General features: G+C 40.9%; 1 protein-coding gene across 1 annotated transcript; it reads left to right on the forward strand.

The window, feature by feature from the left end:
• Nucleotides 1–13635: 13635 nt before the first annotated feature.
• Nucleotides 13636–14794, forward strand: LOC142173528 (uncharacterized). The gene is made up of 2 exons (XM_075239131.1): nucleotides 13636–14131; nucleotides 14235–14794. Exons 1-2 carry the CDS (start codon nucleotides 13636–13638, stop codon nucleotides 14792–14794), a joined length of 1056 nt encoding a protein of 351 aa, XP_075095232.1.
• The last annotated feature ends 269 nt before the right edge of the window (nucleotides 14795–15063 follow it).

A 15063-nucleotide genomic window follows, 5' to 3' on the forward strand; every position in this document is an offset into this window, starting at 1 on the left:
TCATGAATCTCATGAGTTTAGTTTTGAAGAGATCGTTGTCATTACCGGATTCGTTGCTGATCCCCCCATCTCCGTCGAAGCCGACCTCGCCCTATCAACTCTTTAAGATGTTTATTTTGCAGGAGAGTTGGGAGGAACAAGGCCTTTTCCATTCGCGTTGTTGGAAGCGCCTGATAGTGCCTGCTTTAGTTTAGTCATGACCTGGTCTTGTCTTGAAAGATGGCCCATGATGGCCTTTTGCTGCTCTCTCAAAATCCTTACTTCTTTTTGCAATGTTCTCATCCTCTGCGTCATCAGGAGTTGTCTCCCGCACACGTCGGGGATATTGCTTGCCATGGACCAGAGTTGCTAAGTCTCCCTCATTGCGAGTGTCTCTCATTGAATCCTCATGTTAAGGAAGATTTTCTTGTGCTTCAAGGTTCTTTGTGATGTTGACATCATTAGTTGCCATTTTTTCCGATTTTTTCTATGAAACAAGAATCAAACAAGTTAGTAATAGATGCAAGGATTAACTCAATTACGCAGTTGTCTAAGCCCCCACGGTGGACGCCAAACTGTTTACCCGTAAAATGGTAGAGTTGAATTTGTTGCGTGGTTTATAGGCAAACGAACTGATTTGGCCTAATAATGTAATCCCTTAAGATTAATAAGACCTCTTCCATCTACGAAGTAAGCAAAAACCACTCATGAAAATAATAATCACTCATGAAAACCAGACCTTGTATTTGTGGTATGCATCACAAGATACATCTGCCGTGGCTCCTCCATAAATACCTGAAAATTTAGTGTACTTGGTAAAATTTATGAACAGAGCAAGTATACTTGTCCATCCTGAACCATAATGATCCTTGAAAATAATATTTGCAAAGGAAAAAGAAAATATGTGAGGTAAAAGAAGATTTCGGTTACACCAAATTACAACACATAATGAACCCCACACCAGTAGGGCATATAATTCACAATTTGTTATTAATTATCTGGAAATTACATCAAAACTTACCGAAATGGGTAACAGAAAGCCACCTTTAGCCTCACAACTCTTATTAGTGACCAACATGGAATGATAGGAGTAGTTATCTCCATAGAATCTCCCAACAGAAGTAAACACATAAGTAGATTATAGAATCACGAAACTCACTCATAAATGGAGCACAATCGGAGGACTTGTTTCGATACTCAGAACCGAATCAAGTTAAGGAAATTATTCCTATATATTAAATCGAAGTCGTACCTGTAGACACCATCTGATGTAGCAACCTCCGCCATACCATAAAACAAATATAACAACGGCTGGGTCTCCACCTCTAAGACGCCTTCTACCCGCCTGTCCTCCACCCCTAACTGATCGTGTGGGTGGTGTAGTAACTGCAATGGGGAACGTAGCCTGAGTGCTTTGATGAAATATATCTCTCCCAAGTTTGAACTAATTTTCTCATTATGTGCCTGGTATCGCCGTATTCATAACAACCCCTTTGTAGGTTTGACTGCTCATATTGAGTCTGTGCCAGATAACTAGAATAACCATTTGTAGGAACTCATATCGGTGGTGCAGTAAAAGAACTTACTGGAGCACCCCGGGTAATCCGATGTGCAGACTGGGCTGGCTGACTACCCTCCCCCCCTCCGATCCCCCGCCATAATGATTTATACCTGCAGAGTAGAATCCACTGAATCCCCCAGAAAGACATCTTGGTCTCCTTAGTTTCCTTTTTTTTCACCCCAAACACGTTCTAATATTTTGGCAATTTCTACCACTAGCGAAAATGAAGTATTAGCCTGTAGCTCCCGAGTCGTACAAAATTTTACGGCTATAATTGGGTACTTCAATGAGTCTGTGGACTCGCTCTCTGGCTGTAGGAAGCAAAGTAGGAATATGACGGGCTAACTTATTGAACCTGATGGCATATTATGACACTGTCATGGTGACCTGACGCAACCGTTCAAACACTATGCGCCACGCATTACGGAGAGTCCGGGAATAAATTCTTTCAAAAGTGTTCTGAGAACTGAGCCAAGTGGGCAGTGTTGTATTGGCTGGTATGCCCTCTTCATAGGCTTGCCACGGACACCTGTGGAGAATTATCTCTCCCAAGACCAATTTCTTATTTTGTTATGTTGACTCAACACTGTTGAGCTGACCCATATCTTAACATACTCTTCGATTCTTCTCAGAGGTAACCCTTACCCCTATTTAAACACAACGATCACAAAAGTTGAGCTCCATACAGATAAATCTTGGCACGAACCACATAGTCCAGAATCTCGTCAACCACTGTACTTCCTCCGAAGCACCCCAAAATCTGCAACCATGACGTCCACGCTGAGTATACCTTCTGTAAATTTAAAGTTGTTTCTCTAACTACTTTGGTACTGAAGTATAGGATTACTAAGTAGGCGTACATACCGCAAGTCCCAACCTTATCCTCTACAAAATCTCAAGCCTTAAACATGTATAAATTTTGGGGAACCTTTCAGTACCACATATATACATTTCAGGCCAAAACTAATATAACACATAACCCCGCAATCCATCCATTGATAGTGGACTCCCCCACTCGACGCGAAGTCATAGTTCACCACGCCTGATGATCCATAATATAAGCCTTCACAACTCGTATAAATCAACCAGATGCCAAGGTCCGTTGCACTCCCCACATGATTCATTGGGTGGTCTCTCAATGCGCCCGCATCTTCAGTGGGAACCACACTTTGAGGCAATGTTTGAGCATCTCTGGCTCTCTCGTAGTCCATCTGGGCCATCATGAACCGTTGACGCACAACTGATATCGAATGCACAATGTCATACACTAGTGGATCCTAGTGATTTTTACTCTCATTTTGGAGACTAAAATCTTCGAATTTTCCACTCCTTGGTTGAGATTAAAATCTTTGTGACTTTATACTCAATTACGAGATCAAAATCTTAGTGATTATCTACTTGTTTAGTATTCGGTTTCAAGGTCAGTGAACGCCGATAGATCCACCTTGAGTCTCTGGATAGCGGGTCCAACAGCTAAAGTCTCGATCAACCTGAGCCGGTACCAAAATCTGCACAGAAAGTGCAGAGGGCAGTATCAGTACAACCGACCCCATGTACTGGAAAGTGTCGAGCCTAACCTCGACGAAGTAGTGACGAGGCTAAGGCAAGGCACCTATAAATCAACATGTGCAATTTAACAGTGTATATACAAATAAAAGTAATGAAGAGCTAAACAGGACACATCGGGAGGGGGAAACATGCTGGGGAAAATACGAGATAAAGAACTACAACAGAATGATAACTGGAACAGTCAATACACTATGAATCAACAGGAATAGTGAGTACAGTAAACAAAAAAGGCACGGCATCACCCTTCATTCTTTTACTCTCAATCTCACCATAAAAATAATAGAAACGGCACGGCATCACCCTTCGTGCATTAACTCTCATATCATGGCACGGAATCACCCTTCGTGCATTAACACTCACAATATGGTACGGCATCACCCTTCGTGCATTAACACTCACAATATGGCATGGCATCACCCTTCGTGCATTAACACTCACAATATGGCACGGCATCACCCTTCGTGCATTAACACTCAAAATATGGCACGGCATCACCCTTCGTGCATTAACACTCTCCCTTACCATAATGCAATGCATAAACAACAACAGGGAGATAGAATAACAAGTACAAGCCTTACTTCAACATTTGGTTCCACAATATCAATCTCAACTTTGAAATAAATACTCGATTATCACCAGAAAATCCGTAAACATGATAAGAACGATCAATTTAACAACACTAGTATAAACACGTAGTAATTAGGCATAGGAAAGAGACAATATAAGAAAAATGGGAGAAACTAGGAAAACATGTAAATTGGCGTCGTATAAGTACTCGTCACCTCACATATACGCCGCTCACATGAATTTCACATAACAAATAGTCTAAGGTTCCTAATTCCCTCCAGTCAAAGTTAGACACAGCACTTACCTTGTTCCGAAGGCCACTTAATTCTCAATCAAAGCTTTTCCTCTAGAATTCACCTCCAAACTACTCGCATCTATTCAAATATGACTCAATAATATCAAATATTGCTAAAGGAATCAATTATATTGCATAAATTAAATTTCCCAAATTTTCCTCTAAAAAGTCGAAAATCGACCCCGGGCCCACTTGGTCAAAACCCGAGGTTCGGACCAAAATCCATTTACCCATTCACCCCCGAGCCTGGATATATAATTGGTTTTGGAATCCGACCTCAATTTGAGGTCTAAATTTCCAAATTTTCGAAATCCCTAGTTTCTACCCAAAACCCCTAATTCCACCACGAAAACCAGAGATTTTAGGTTGAAATCTTGAAAAATGTAGTGAAAGATTGAAAGAAACTAGTTTAGAATCACTTACCTATGATTAGGGGAAGAAATGGTCTTTGGAAAATTGCCTCTTGTGTTTTAGGTTTTGAAGATTTGGGAAATGAATCAAAAATCTCGTCCAAAAGTCATTTTGATCAGCTGCAGATGACGTATTTGCGACCTGAGCTTCGCAATTGCGAAGTTCGCAAATGCGAGAAAGGTATCGCAAATATCAACCTGTCGTATTTCTGCTTCTGTCGCAAATGCAAACATTTTTTTCACAAAAGCGGAACCGGGATCGCAATTGCGACCCCTTTCTTCGCAAATGCAAAAAAACCCTTCCCAGACCAACTTCGCAAATGCGAAGGAGTCTTCGCAATTGCGAAGACTGTATGGCCCAGCTACTCTTCGAAATTGCGATGAGTAGCTCGCAATTGCAACACTGTCAGACTTTGCAATTGCGAACTCTGGTCTCGCAATTGCGAGATTCGAGGCCAACACTAGAGCTGGAACACCAGCAACATTTCTAAGTCCAAATTTCACTATGTAGCCTATCTGAAATCCACCTAAGCCCCGGGGCTCCAAACCAAACATGCACACAAGTCCAAATACATCATACGAACTTTCTCGCGTGATCAAATCGCTAAAATAAACTACGAATTTAGCACCAAATCGAATGAAATTCTCAAGAACACTTTAAAATTTCTAGTTTCTCAACTAGACGTCTGAATCACGTCAAACCAACTCCGTTTCTCACCAAATTTCTCAGACAAGTCTTAAATATTATAATGAACCTGTAACGGGCACCGGAACCAAAATACGGACCAGGTACTAACAATTCCAAATATTAATCAATTCTTAAAAACTATTAAATTTCAGACCTATAATTTTCATCAAAAATTCATAACTCGAGTTAGGGACCTCCGAATTCGATTCCGGGCATACGCCTAGGTCCCATATTTCGATACGGACCCATCGAACTGTCAAAACACGTATCTGGGCCCATTTACCAAAAATGTTGACTGAAGTCAACTAAAATTAACTATTAAAGCAAAAATTCTTATTTTTATCAATTTTTAGCATAAAAGCTTTCCTGAAACACGCCCGGACTGCGCATGCAAATCGAGGAAGGTAAAAATGATATTTTTAAGGCTTAAGAGCGCATAATCTAGTTCCAAAACATAAGATGATCTTTTGGGTCATTACATTCTCCACCTCTAAAATATTCGTTCGTCCTCGAACGGACATAGAAAAGTACCTAGGCTACTGAAAAGGTGGAGATATCTACTCTGCATATCGGACTCAGACTCCCAAGTGGCTGCCTCAACAGGCTGACCTATCCACTGCACTAGAACTGAAGGGTAACTCTTTGATCTTAACTGGCGAACTTGCCGATCTAGAATAGCTATCGGCTCATCCTCATAAGTCAAATCTTTGTCCAATTGAACTGAGCTGAAATCTAACACATGGGACGGATCACCATGATATTTTGGAAGCATGGATACATGAAACACCGGATGAACCGCTGATAAACTAGGTGGTAATGCAAGCCTGTAGGCTACTTCCCCCACCCTTTCAAGAATTTCGAAGGGTCCTATATACCTAGGGCTCAACTTGCCCTTCTTTCCGAACCTCATTACACCTTTCATAGGTGAAACCTGAAGCAATACTCTTTCTCCAACCATGAGTGCAATATTACGAACTTTACGGTCGGCATAACTCTTTTTCCTACACTGAGTTGTGCGAAGTCGATCTTGAATAACCTTGACCTTATCCAAGGCATCCTATACCAAATCGGTACCTAACAACCGAGCCTCTCCCGGTTCAAACCATCCAACTGGCGAACGGCATCGCCTCCCGTATAATGCCTCATATGGAGCCATATGAATGCTTGACTGATAGCTATTATTATAAGCAAACTCCACAAGTGGCAAGAATTGATCCCAAGAACCTCCAAAGTCTATAACACAAGCGCGAAGCATATCTTCCAATATCTGAATAGTGCGTTCTAACTGTCCGTCTGTCTGTGGATGAAATATTGTACTCAACTCAACCCGTGTGTCTAACTCACACTGTACAGCCCTCCAAAAGTGTGAAGTGAACTGCGTACCTTGATCAGAAATGATAGACATGGGCACACCGTAAAGACGGACGATCTCACGAATGTAAATCTCTGCCAACCGCTCCGAAGAATAGGTAACTGCCACAGGAATGAAGTGCGCTGACTTGGTCGGCTTGTCCACAATGACCCAAACTGCATTGAACTTCCTCTAAGTCTGTGGGAGTCCAACAACAAAATCCATAGTGATACGCTCCCACTTCCACTCGGGAATCTCTATCTTCTGAAGCAAACCTCCAGGTCTCTGATGCTCACACTTTACCTGCTGGCAATTTAGACACCGAGCTACAAATGCAATTATGTCTTTCTTCATTCACCTCCACCAATAATGCTGCCGCAAGTCCTGATACATCTTGGCGGTGCCCGGATGAATAGAGTACCGGGAACTGTGGGCCTTCTCAAGAATCAACTCACAAAGTCCATCCACATTAGGCACTCAAATATGACCCTGCATCCTCAAAACTCTGTCATCTTTAACAGTAACCTGCTTGGCACCACTGTGCCGCATTGTGTCTTTAAGGACAAGTAAATGAGGATCATCATACTGCCGATCTCTGATGCGCTCAAACAAGGAAGACCGAGCAACTGTACAAGCTAGAACACGGCTGGGCTCAGAAACATCCAACCTCACGAGTTGATTGGCCAAGGCCTGAACATCCAATGCAAGAGGCCTCTCACCAATTGGAATATATGCAAGGCTACCCATACTAGCTGACTTTCTACTCAAAGTATTGTCCACCACATTGGCCTTCCCGGGGTGATACAATATGGTGATATCATAGTCTTTCAATAGCTCCAACCACCTTCTCTGCCTCAAATTGAGCTCCTTCTATTTGAACAGATACTACAAGCCCCGATGATCCGTGAATACCTCACATGGCACAACATAAAGATAGTGCCTCCAAATCTGCAGCGCGTGAACAATGGCTGCCAGCTCTAGATCATGAACAGGGTAATTCTTCTCGTGAACCTTCAGCTTCCATGAAGCATATGCAATAACCTTGCCACCCTGCCTCAATACCGCACCTAGACCAATACGAGATGCGTCACAATATACTGTATAAGATCCTAAACCTGTGGGTAACACCAATACCGGTGTCATAGTCAAAGTTGTCTTGAGCTTTTGGAAGCTCGCCTCACACTCGTCTGACCACCTGGACGGGACACCCTTCTGGGTCAACCTGGTCAACGAGTCTACTATGGATGAAAACCCTTCCACGAATCGACGGTAGTAGCCCGCCAAACCCAAGAAACTACGGATCTATGTAGGTGATGTGGGTTTAGGAAAGTTCTGAACTGCCTCAATCTTCTTAGGATCCACCTTTATGCCTTAAACCGATACAACATGCCCTAAAAAAGCAACTGAGTCTAATCAAAACTCACATTTTTAAAATTTGGCATATAACTGATTATTCTTCAAAGTCTGAAGCACACTCCAAAGATGCTGCCAATGCTCCTCTCGACTGCTGGAGTAAATCAAGATATCATCAATGAATACAACCACAAAAGAACCCAAATAGGGCTTGGACTCCCGATTCATCAAATCCATAAGTGTCATTGGGGCGTTGGTAAGCCCAAATGATATTACTAGGAATTCGAAATGCCCATACTGAATCCGAAAAGCTGTCTTATATACATCAGATGCCCTAATCTTCAACTGGTGGTAACCAGACCTCATAATTATTTACCCGAATTAACGATTCACATTTAACGCCATCTGGGCAGGCACATATCTCGCAGGTTAAAACTCAATAATTACAACACAAATTTGGCAAGTATGCACAGAGAATTTCATACAAGAATTTTCAATTAGGCCTAACAGGCATGACTTCCCATTATTGCTATAGTACAACTTTAATTTCACAAGCGAGAACTTAAACACAAGAATTTTCCTCACAAGGATCTCGTCCTTATATAACTTCCACCACAGCTTGCAGCTCGCAGCCTGGTTTAAACATATCAATTTATATTAAACTGCGATGATCTCGTCCTCAGTTCTGAATCACAAGTAATATAGACATCATGCCAATCAGATATTTCCATTTTCTTCTTTTAAATAATCTCGGTTACACAAAATCACAACACATAATGAACCACACACCGGAAGGGCATATAATTCATAATTTGTTATTAATTATCTGGAAATTACATCAAAACTTATCGAAATGGGTAACAGAAAGCCACCTTTAGCCTCACAGCTTTTATTAGTGACCAACATGGAATGATACGAGTAGTTATCTCCATAGAATCTCCCAACAGGAGTAAACACATAAGTAGATTATAGAATCATGAAGCTCACTCATAAGTGGAGCACAATAGAAGGACTCGTTTCTATACTAAGAACCGGTTCAAGTTAAGGAAATTATGCCGTTATATTAAATCAAAATTGTACATGTAATGACACCATCTGATGTAGCAACCTCCGCCATACCATAAAACAAATATAACAATGGTTGGGTCTCCACCTCTAAGACGCCTTCTACCCGCCTATCCTCCACCCCTAACTGATCGTGTGGGTGGTGTAGTAACTTCAATAGGGCACGTAGCCTAAGTGCTTTAATAAAATATATCTCTCCCAAGTTTAGGACAATTTTCTCATGATGTGCCTGGTATCGCCGTATTCAAAACAACCCCTTTGTAGGTTTGGCTGTTCATATTAAGTATGTGCCAGATAACTGGAATAACCATTTGTAGGAACTCATGTCGGTGGTGCAAGTAAAAGAACTTACTAGAGCACCCCGGGTAATTCGATGTGCGGACTGGGCTGGCCGACTGCCCGAGCCCCCACCCCCCCCCCCCCCACCACCCCACCATAATAATTTATACCTGCATAGTAGAATCCATTGAATCCCCCAGAACCTCGAGACGTCTTGGTCTCCTTAGTTTCCTTTTTTTTCACACCGAACACGTTCTAAAATCTTGGCAATTTCTACCACTAGCAGAAATGAAGTATTAGCATGTAGCTCCCGAGTCGTACAAAAGTTTACGATTATAATTGGGTCCTAAAATGAGTCTGTGGACTCGCTCTCTGGCTGTAGGAAGCAAAGTAGGAATATGAAGAGCTAACTTATTCAACCTGATGGCATATTATGCCACCGTCATGGTGATCTGACGCAACCGTTCAAACACTATGTGCCACGCATTACGGAGAGTCCGATAACAAACTCTTTCAAAAGTGTTTCTGAGAACTGAGCCAAGTGGGCGGTGTTGCATTGGCTGGTCTTCCCTCTTCATAGGCTAGCGACGGACACCTGTGGAGAATTATCTCTCCCAAGGCCAATTTCTTCTTTTGTTATGCTGACTCAACACTATTGAGCTCACCCATTTCTTAACATACTCTTCGATCTTTCTCAGAGGTAACCCTTACCCCTATTTATACACAACAATCACAAAAGTAGAGCTCCATACAGACAAATCTTGGCACGAACCACATAGTCCAGAATCTCGTCAACCACTGTACTTTCTTCGAAGCACCCCAAAATTCGTAACCATGACGTCCACGCTGAGTAGACCTTCTGTAAATTTAAAGTTGTTTCTCTAACTACTTTGGTACTGAAGTATAGGATTATTAAGTAAGCGGACATACCGCAAGTACCAACCTTATCCTATACAAAATCTCAGGCCTTAAACATGTGTAAATTTTGGGGAACCTTTCAGTACCACATATATAGATTTCAGGCCAAAACTGATATAACACATGACCCCGCAATCCATCCATTGATAGTGGACTCCCCCACTCGACGCGAAGTCATAGTTCACCATGCCCGATGATCCATAATATTAACCTTCACAGCTCGTATAAATCAACCAAATGCTAAGGTCCGTTGCACCCCCCCCCCCCACATGATTCACTGGGTGGTCTCTCAATGCGCCCGCATCTTCAGTGGGAACCACACGTTGAGGCAATATTTGAGCATCTATGGCTTTCTCATAGTCTATCTGCGGCATCATGAACCGTTGACGCACAACTGATACCGAATGCGCAATGTCATACACGAGTGGATCCTAGTGATATTTACTCTCATTTTGGAGACTAAAATCTTCGAATTTCCACTCCTTGGTTGAGATTAAAGTCTTTGTGACTTTATACTCAATTACGAGATAAAAATCTTAGTGATTTTCTACTTGTTTAGTATTCGGTTTGAAGATGTCACGACCCGAAATTCTCACCATCGGGACCGTGATGGCGCCTAACATTTCACTTGAGGAGCAAGCCAACGTTAGAGAATCATTTAAACCAATCCTTATTCCATTCAGTAAATAACATCAATTAGCTAAGATAAATTATAGTGAGTGCGGAATAATATAAAGAAACTGCATTAATTACTACCACCCGGATCTGGAGTCACAATTCACGAGCATTCTAGAATTTACTACAAGAAATAGTCTGAAAGAAATACATCTGTTTGAATAAAAGAAATACTAAAACATAAAAGATGGATGGGGACTTCAAGGTCTATGAACGCCGACAGATCTACCTTGAGTCTTCGGATAGCGGGTCCAACAGTTAAAGTCTCGATTAACCCGAGCCGGTACCAAAATCTGCACAGAAAGTGCAGAGTGCAATATTAGTACAACCGACCCCATGTACTGGTAAGTGTCGAGCCTAACCTCGAAGAAGTAGTGACGAGGCTAAAGCAAGGCACCTACAAATCAACATGTGCAATTTAACAGTGTATATACAAATAACAGTAATGAAGAGTTAAACAGGACACATCGGGAGGGGGAAACATGCTAAGGAAAATACGAGATAAAGAACTATAGCAGAATGATAACTGGAACAGTCAATACACTATGAATCAACAAGAATAGTGAGTACAGTAAAGGAAAAATGCACGACATCACCCTTCGTGCTTTTACTCTCAATCTCACCATAAAAACAATAGAAACGGCACGGCATCACCCTTCGTGCATTAACTCTCATATCATGGCACGGCATCACCCTTCGTGCATTAACACTCACAATATGGCACGGTATCACCCTTCGTGCATTAACACTCATAATATGGCACGGCATCACCCTTTGTGCATTAACACTCACAATATGGCACGGCATCACCCTTCGTACATTAACACTCACAATATGGCACGGCATAACCCTACGTGCATTAACACTCTCCCTTACCATAATGCAATGCATAAATAACAACAGGGAGATAGAATAACAAGTACAAGCCTTATTTCAACATTTGGTTCCACAATATCAATCTCAACTTTGAAATAAATACTCGATTATCACCAGAAAATCCGTAAACATGATAAGAACGATCAATTAAATAACACTAGTATAAACACATAGTAATTAGGCATAGGAAAAAGACAATATAAGAAAAATGGGAGAAACTGGGAAAATATGTAAATTGGCGACGCATAAGTACTCGTCACCTCATATATACGCTGCTCACATGAATTTCACATAACAAATAGTCTAAAGTTCCTAATTCCCTCAAGTCAAAGTTTGACACAACACTTACCTTGCTCCGAAGGTCACTTAATTCTCAATCACAGCTTTTCCTCTAGAATTCACCTCCAAACCACTCGCATCTATTCAAATATGACTCAATAATATCAAATATTGCTAAAGGAATCAATTATATTGCATAAATTAAATTTTCCAAATTTTTCTCCAAAAAGTCAAAAATTGACCCCGGAGCCCGCTTGGTCAAAACCCGAGGTTCAAACCAAAATCTATTTACCCATTCACCCCCGAGCCCAAATATATAATTGGTTTTGGAATCCGACCTCAATTTGAGGTCTAAATCCCCAAATTTCCAAAATCCCTAGTTTCTACCCAAAACCCCTAATTCCACCACAAAAATCATAGATTTTAGGTTGAAATCTTGAAAAATGTAGTGAAAGATTGAAAGAAACTAGTTTAGAATCACTTACCTATGATTTGGGGAAGAAATGGTCTTTGAAAAATCGCCTCTTGTGTTTTAGGTTTTGAAGATTTGGGAAATGAATCAAAAATCCCGTCCAAAAGTCATTTTGATCAGTTGTAGATGTCGCATTTGTGACCTGAGCTTCGCAATTGCGAAGCTCGCAAATGCGAGAAAGGTATCGCAAATGCGAACCTGTCACATTTCTGCTTCTGTAGCAAATGCAAATATCTTGTTCGCAAAAGCAGAACTGGGATCGCAATTGCGACCCCTTTCTTCGCAAATGCGAAGAACCCCTTCCCCAGACCAACTTCGCAAATACGAAGGAGTCTTCGCAATTGCGAAGACTGTATGGCCCAGCTACTCTTCGCAATTGTGATGAGTAGCTCGCAATTGCAACACTGTCAGGCTTCGCAATTGCGAACTCTGGTCTCGCAATTGCGAGATCCGAGGCCAACACTAGAGCTGGAACACTAGCAACATTTCTAAGTCCAAATTTCACTCCGTAGCCTATCCGAAACTCACCCGAGCCCACGGGGCTCCAAACCAAACATGCACACAAGTCCAAATACATCATACGAACTTGCTTGCGTGATCAAATCACCAAAATAACACCTAGAACTATGAATTTAGCACCAAATCGAATGAAATTCTCAAGAACACTTTAAAATTTATATTTTCTCAACTGGACGTCTGAATCACGTCAAACCAACTCTGTTTCTCACAAAATTTCACAGACAAATCTTAAATATTATAATGAACCAGTAACGGGCTCCGAAACCAAAATACGGTCCTGGTACTAACAATGCCAAACATCAATCAATTCTTAAAGACCATTAAATTTCAGACTTTTAATTTTAATTAAAAATTTATAACTCGAGCTAGGGACCTCCGAATTCGATTCCGGGCATACGCTCAGGTCTCATATTTTGATACGGACCCACCGAGACCGTCAAAACACGGATAGGGGTCCGTTTACCAAAAATGTTGACTGAAGTCAACTAAAATTAACTTTTAAGGCAAAAATTCTTATTTTCATCAATTTTCAACATAAAAGCTTTCCGAAAACACTCCCGGACTGGGCACGCAAATCTAGGAGGGTAAAAATGAGATTTTTAAGGCTTAAGAGCGCAGAATCGAGTTCCAAAACATAAGATGACATTTTGGGTCATCACAGAAGATATAAAATCTTCACCATGGTATTTAATCTGTTTCTGTTAAAGTTTATTCGGTTCGAAGATTTTAAATATTTCACCGTTAATTAATCTTTTGTTTATGTTTTGTGACTAAGAGAAATGACAGAAATAGTAACCCCCGTGGTTGGCTCAACGAGCAATGTTGCTTCTTCCAGTCGTTCTGTGCCAGCACCGGCTCCGGCGAAAAAGCCTATAAAATTTTCCGGGATTGATTTCAAACGTTGTCAACAAAAGATGTTATTTTATTTGACTACTTTGAATCTACAGAAGTTCATCAAGGAAGACGTTCCGGTTCTGCCAGAATCAACTCCTGAGAATGAACGTTTTATTGTGACTGAGGCATGGAAGCACTCAGATTTCTTATGCAAGAATTATATTCTTAGCGGACTGGAGGATGATCTTTACAACGTCTATAGTAATGTACAAACTTTGAAAGAACTATGGGATGCATTGGAAAAGAAGTATAAAACTGAGGATACCGGATTGAAGAAGTTTGTTGCAGCCAAATTTTTAGATTATAAGATAGTAGACAGCAAGCCTGTCATTACCCAAGTTCAAGAGTTGCAAGTTATAATTCATGATCTCCTTGCTGAAGGTATAATCCGAATTAATGTTTTTTGTTGAAAGTATTAATTTTGTTACTAATTATGAATTTTTCATTGAAAGTTTGGTCATCAATGAGGCATTTCAAGTTGCAGCAATGATTGAGAAGTTGCCTTCTTTATGGAGGGACTTTAAGAACTACTTGAAACACAAGATAAAGGAGATGAAACTCAAAGATCTCATCGATCAATTGAGGATCGAAGAGGACAATAAAGCTGCAGAAAAGAAGACACGTGGAAACTCAACAATTATGGGAGCAAATATTGTTGAGACTGCGCCAACTAATCCGAAAAAGAGGAAGAAGTCTTCTGGACCAAAGAACTATCGCAGCAAGAAGATATTCAAGAAAAACTGCCACAACTGTGGAAAGCCTGTACACAAGGCTGTAGAATGTCGAACTCCAAAGAAAGAGAAGAAAAAGGGTCAAGCAAATATGGTTGAAACAAATGATGATATTGATGACTTGTGCGCTATGTTGTCTGAACGCAACTTAATGGGAAATCCTAATGAGTGGTGGATTGATTCTAGAGCCACCCGCCATATTTGTGTTGTTAGAGAAGCATTTGCTTCATATGCTCATGTTGGACCTGAGAGACCATTTTTATGGGAAATTCTGCAACGGCCAAAATTGAAGGTTATGGAAAGATATTCCTGAAGATGACATCTAGCAAGATGGTGACTCTGAACAATGTTTTTCATGTTCCTGAAATAAGGAAGAACGTAGTTTCTATTTCACTTCACGTCAAGAACCGGTTTATGTGTGTTTTTGTTTCAGACAAAGTTGTATTAAGTAAGAACAAGATATACTTAGGAAAAGGTCACCTTACTAAGGGCCTTTTCAAACATAATGTAATGGTTGTTGACAATAATAAAATTTCAGCTTCTTCTTACTTACTTGAGTCAAATGATTTATAGCATATACGT

The sequence above is a fragment of the Nicotiana tabacum genome, chromosome 19, assembly GCF_000715075.1.
Source record: "Nicotiana tabacum cultivar K326 chromosome 19, ASM71507v2, whole genome shotgun sequence".
NCBI lineage: Eukaryota > Viridiplantae > Streptophyta > Magnoliopsida > Solanales > Solanaceae > Nicotiana > Nicotiana tabacum.

What these genes read in the sequence shown, in the direction of transcription:
- LOC142173528 (XM_075239131.1), top strand. Translation starts at nt 13,636, where the DNA reads ATGACAGAAATAGTAACCCCCGTGGTTGGCTCAACGAGCAATGTTGCT. An exon ending in TCATGATCTCCTTGCTGAAG is followed by an intron (nt 14,132 to 14,234) that starts GTATAATCCGAA and finishes TTCAAGTTGCAG; the next exon opens with CAATGATTGAGAAGTTGCCT.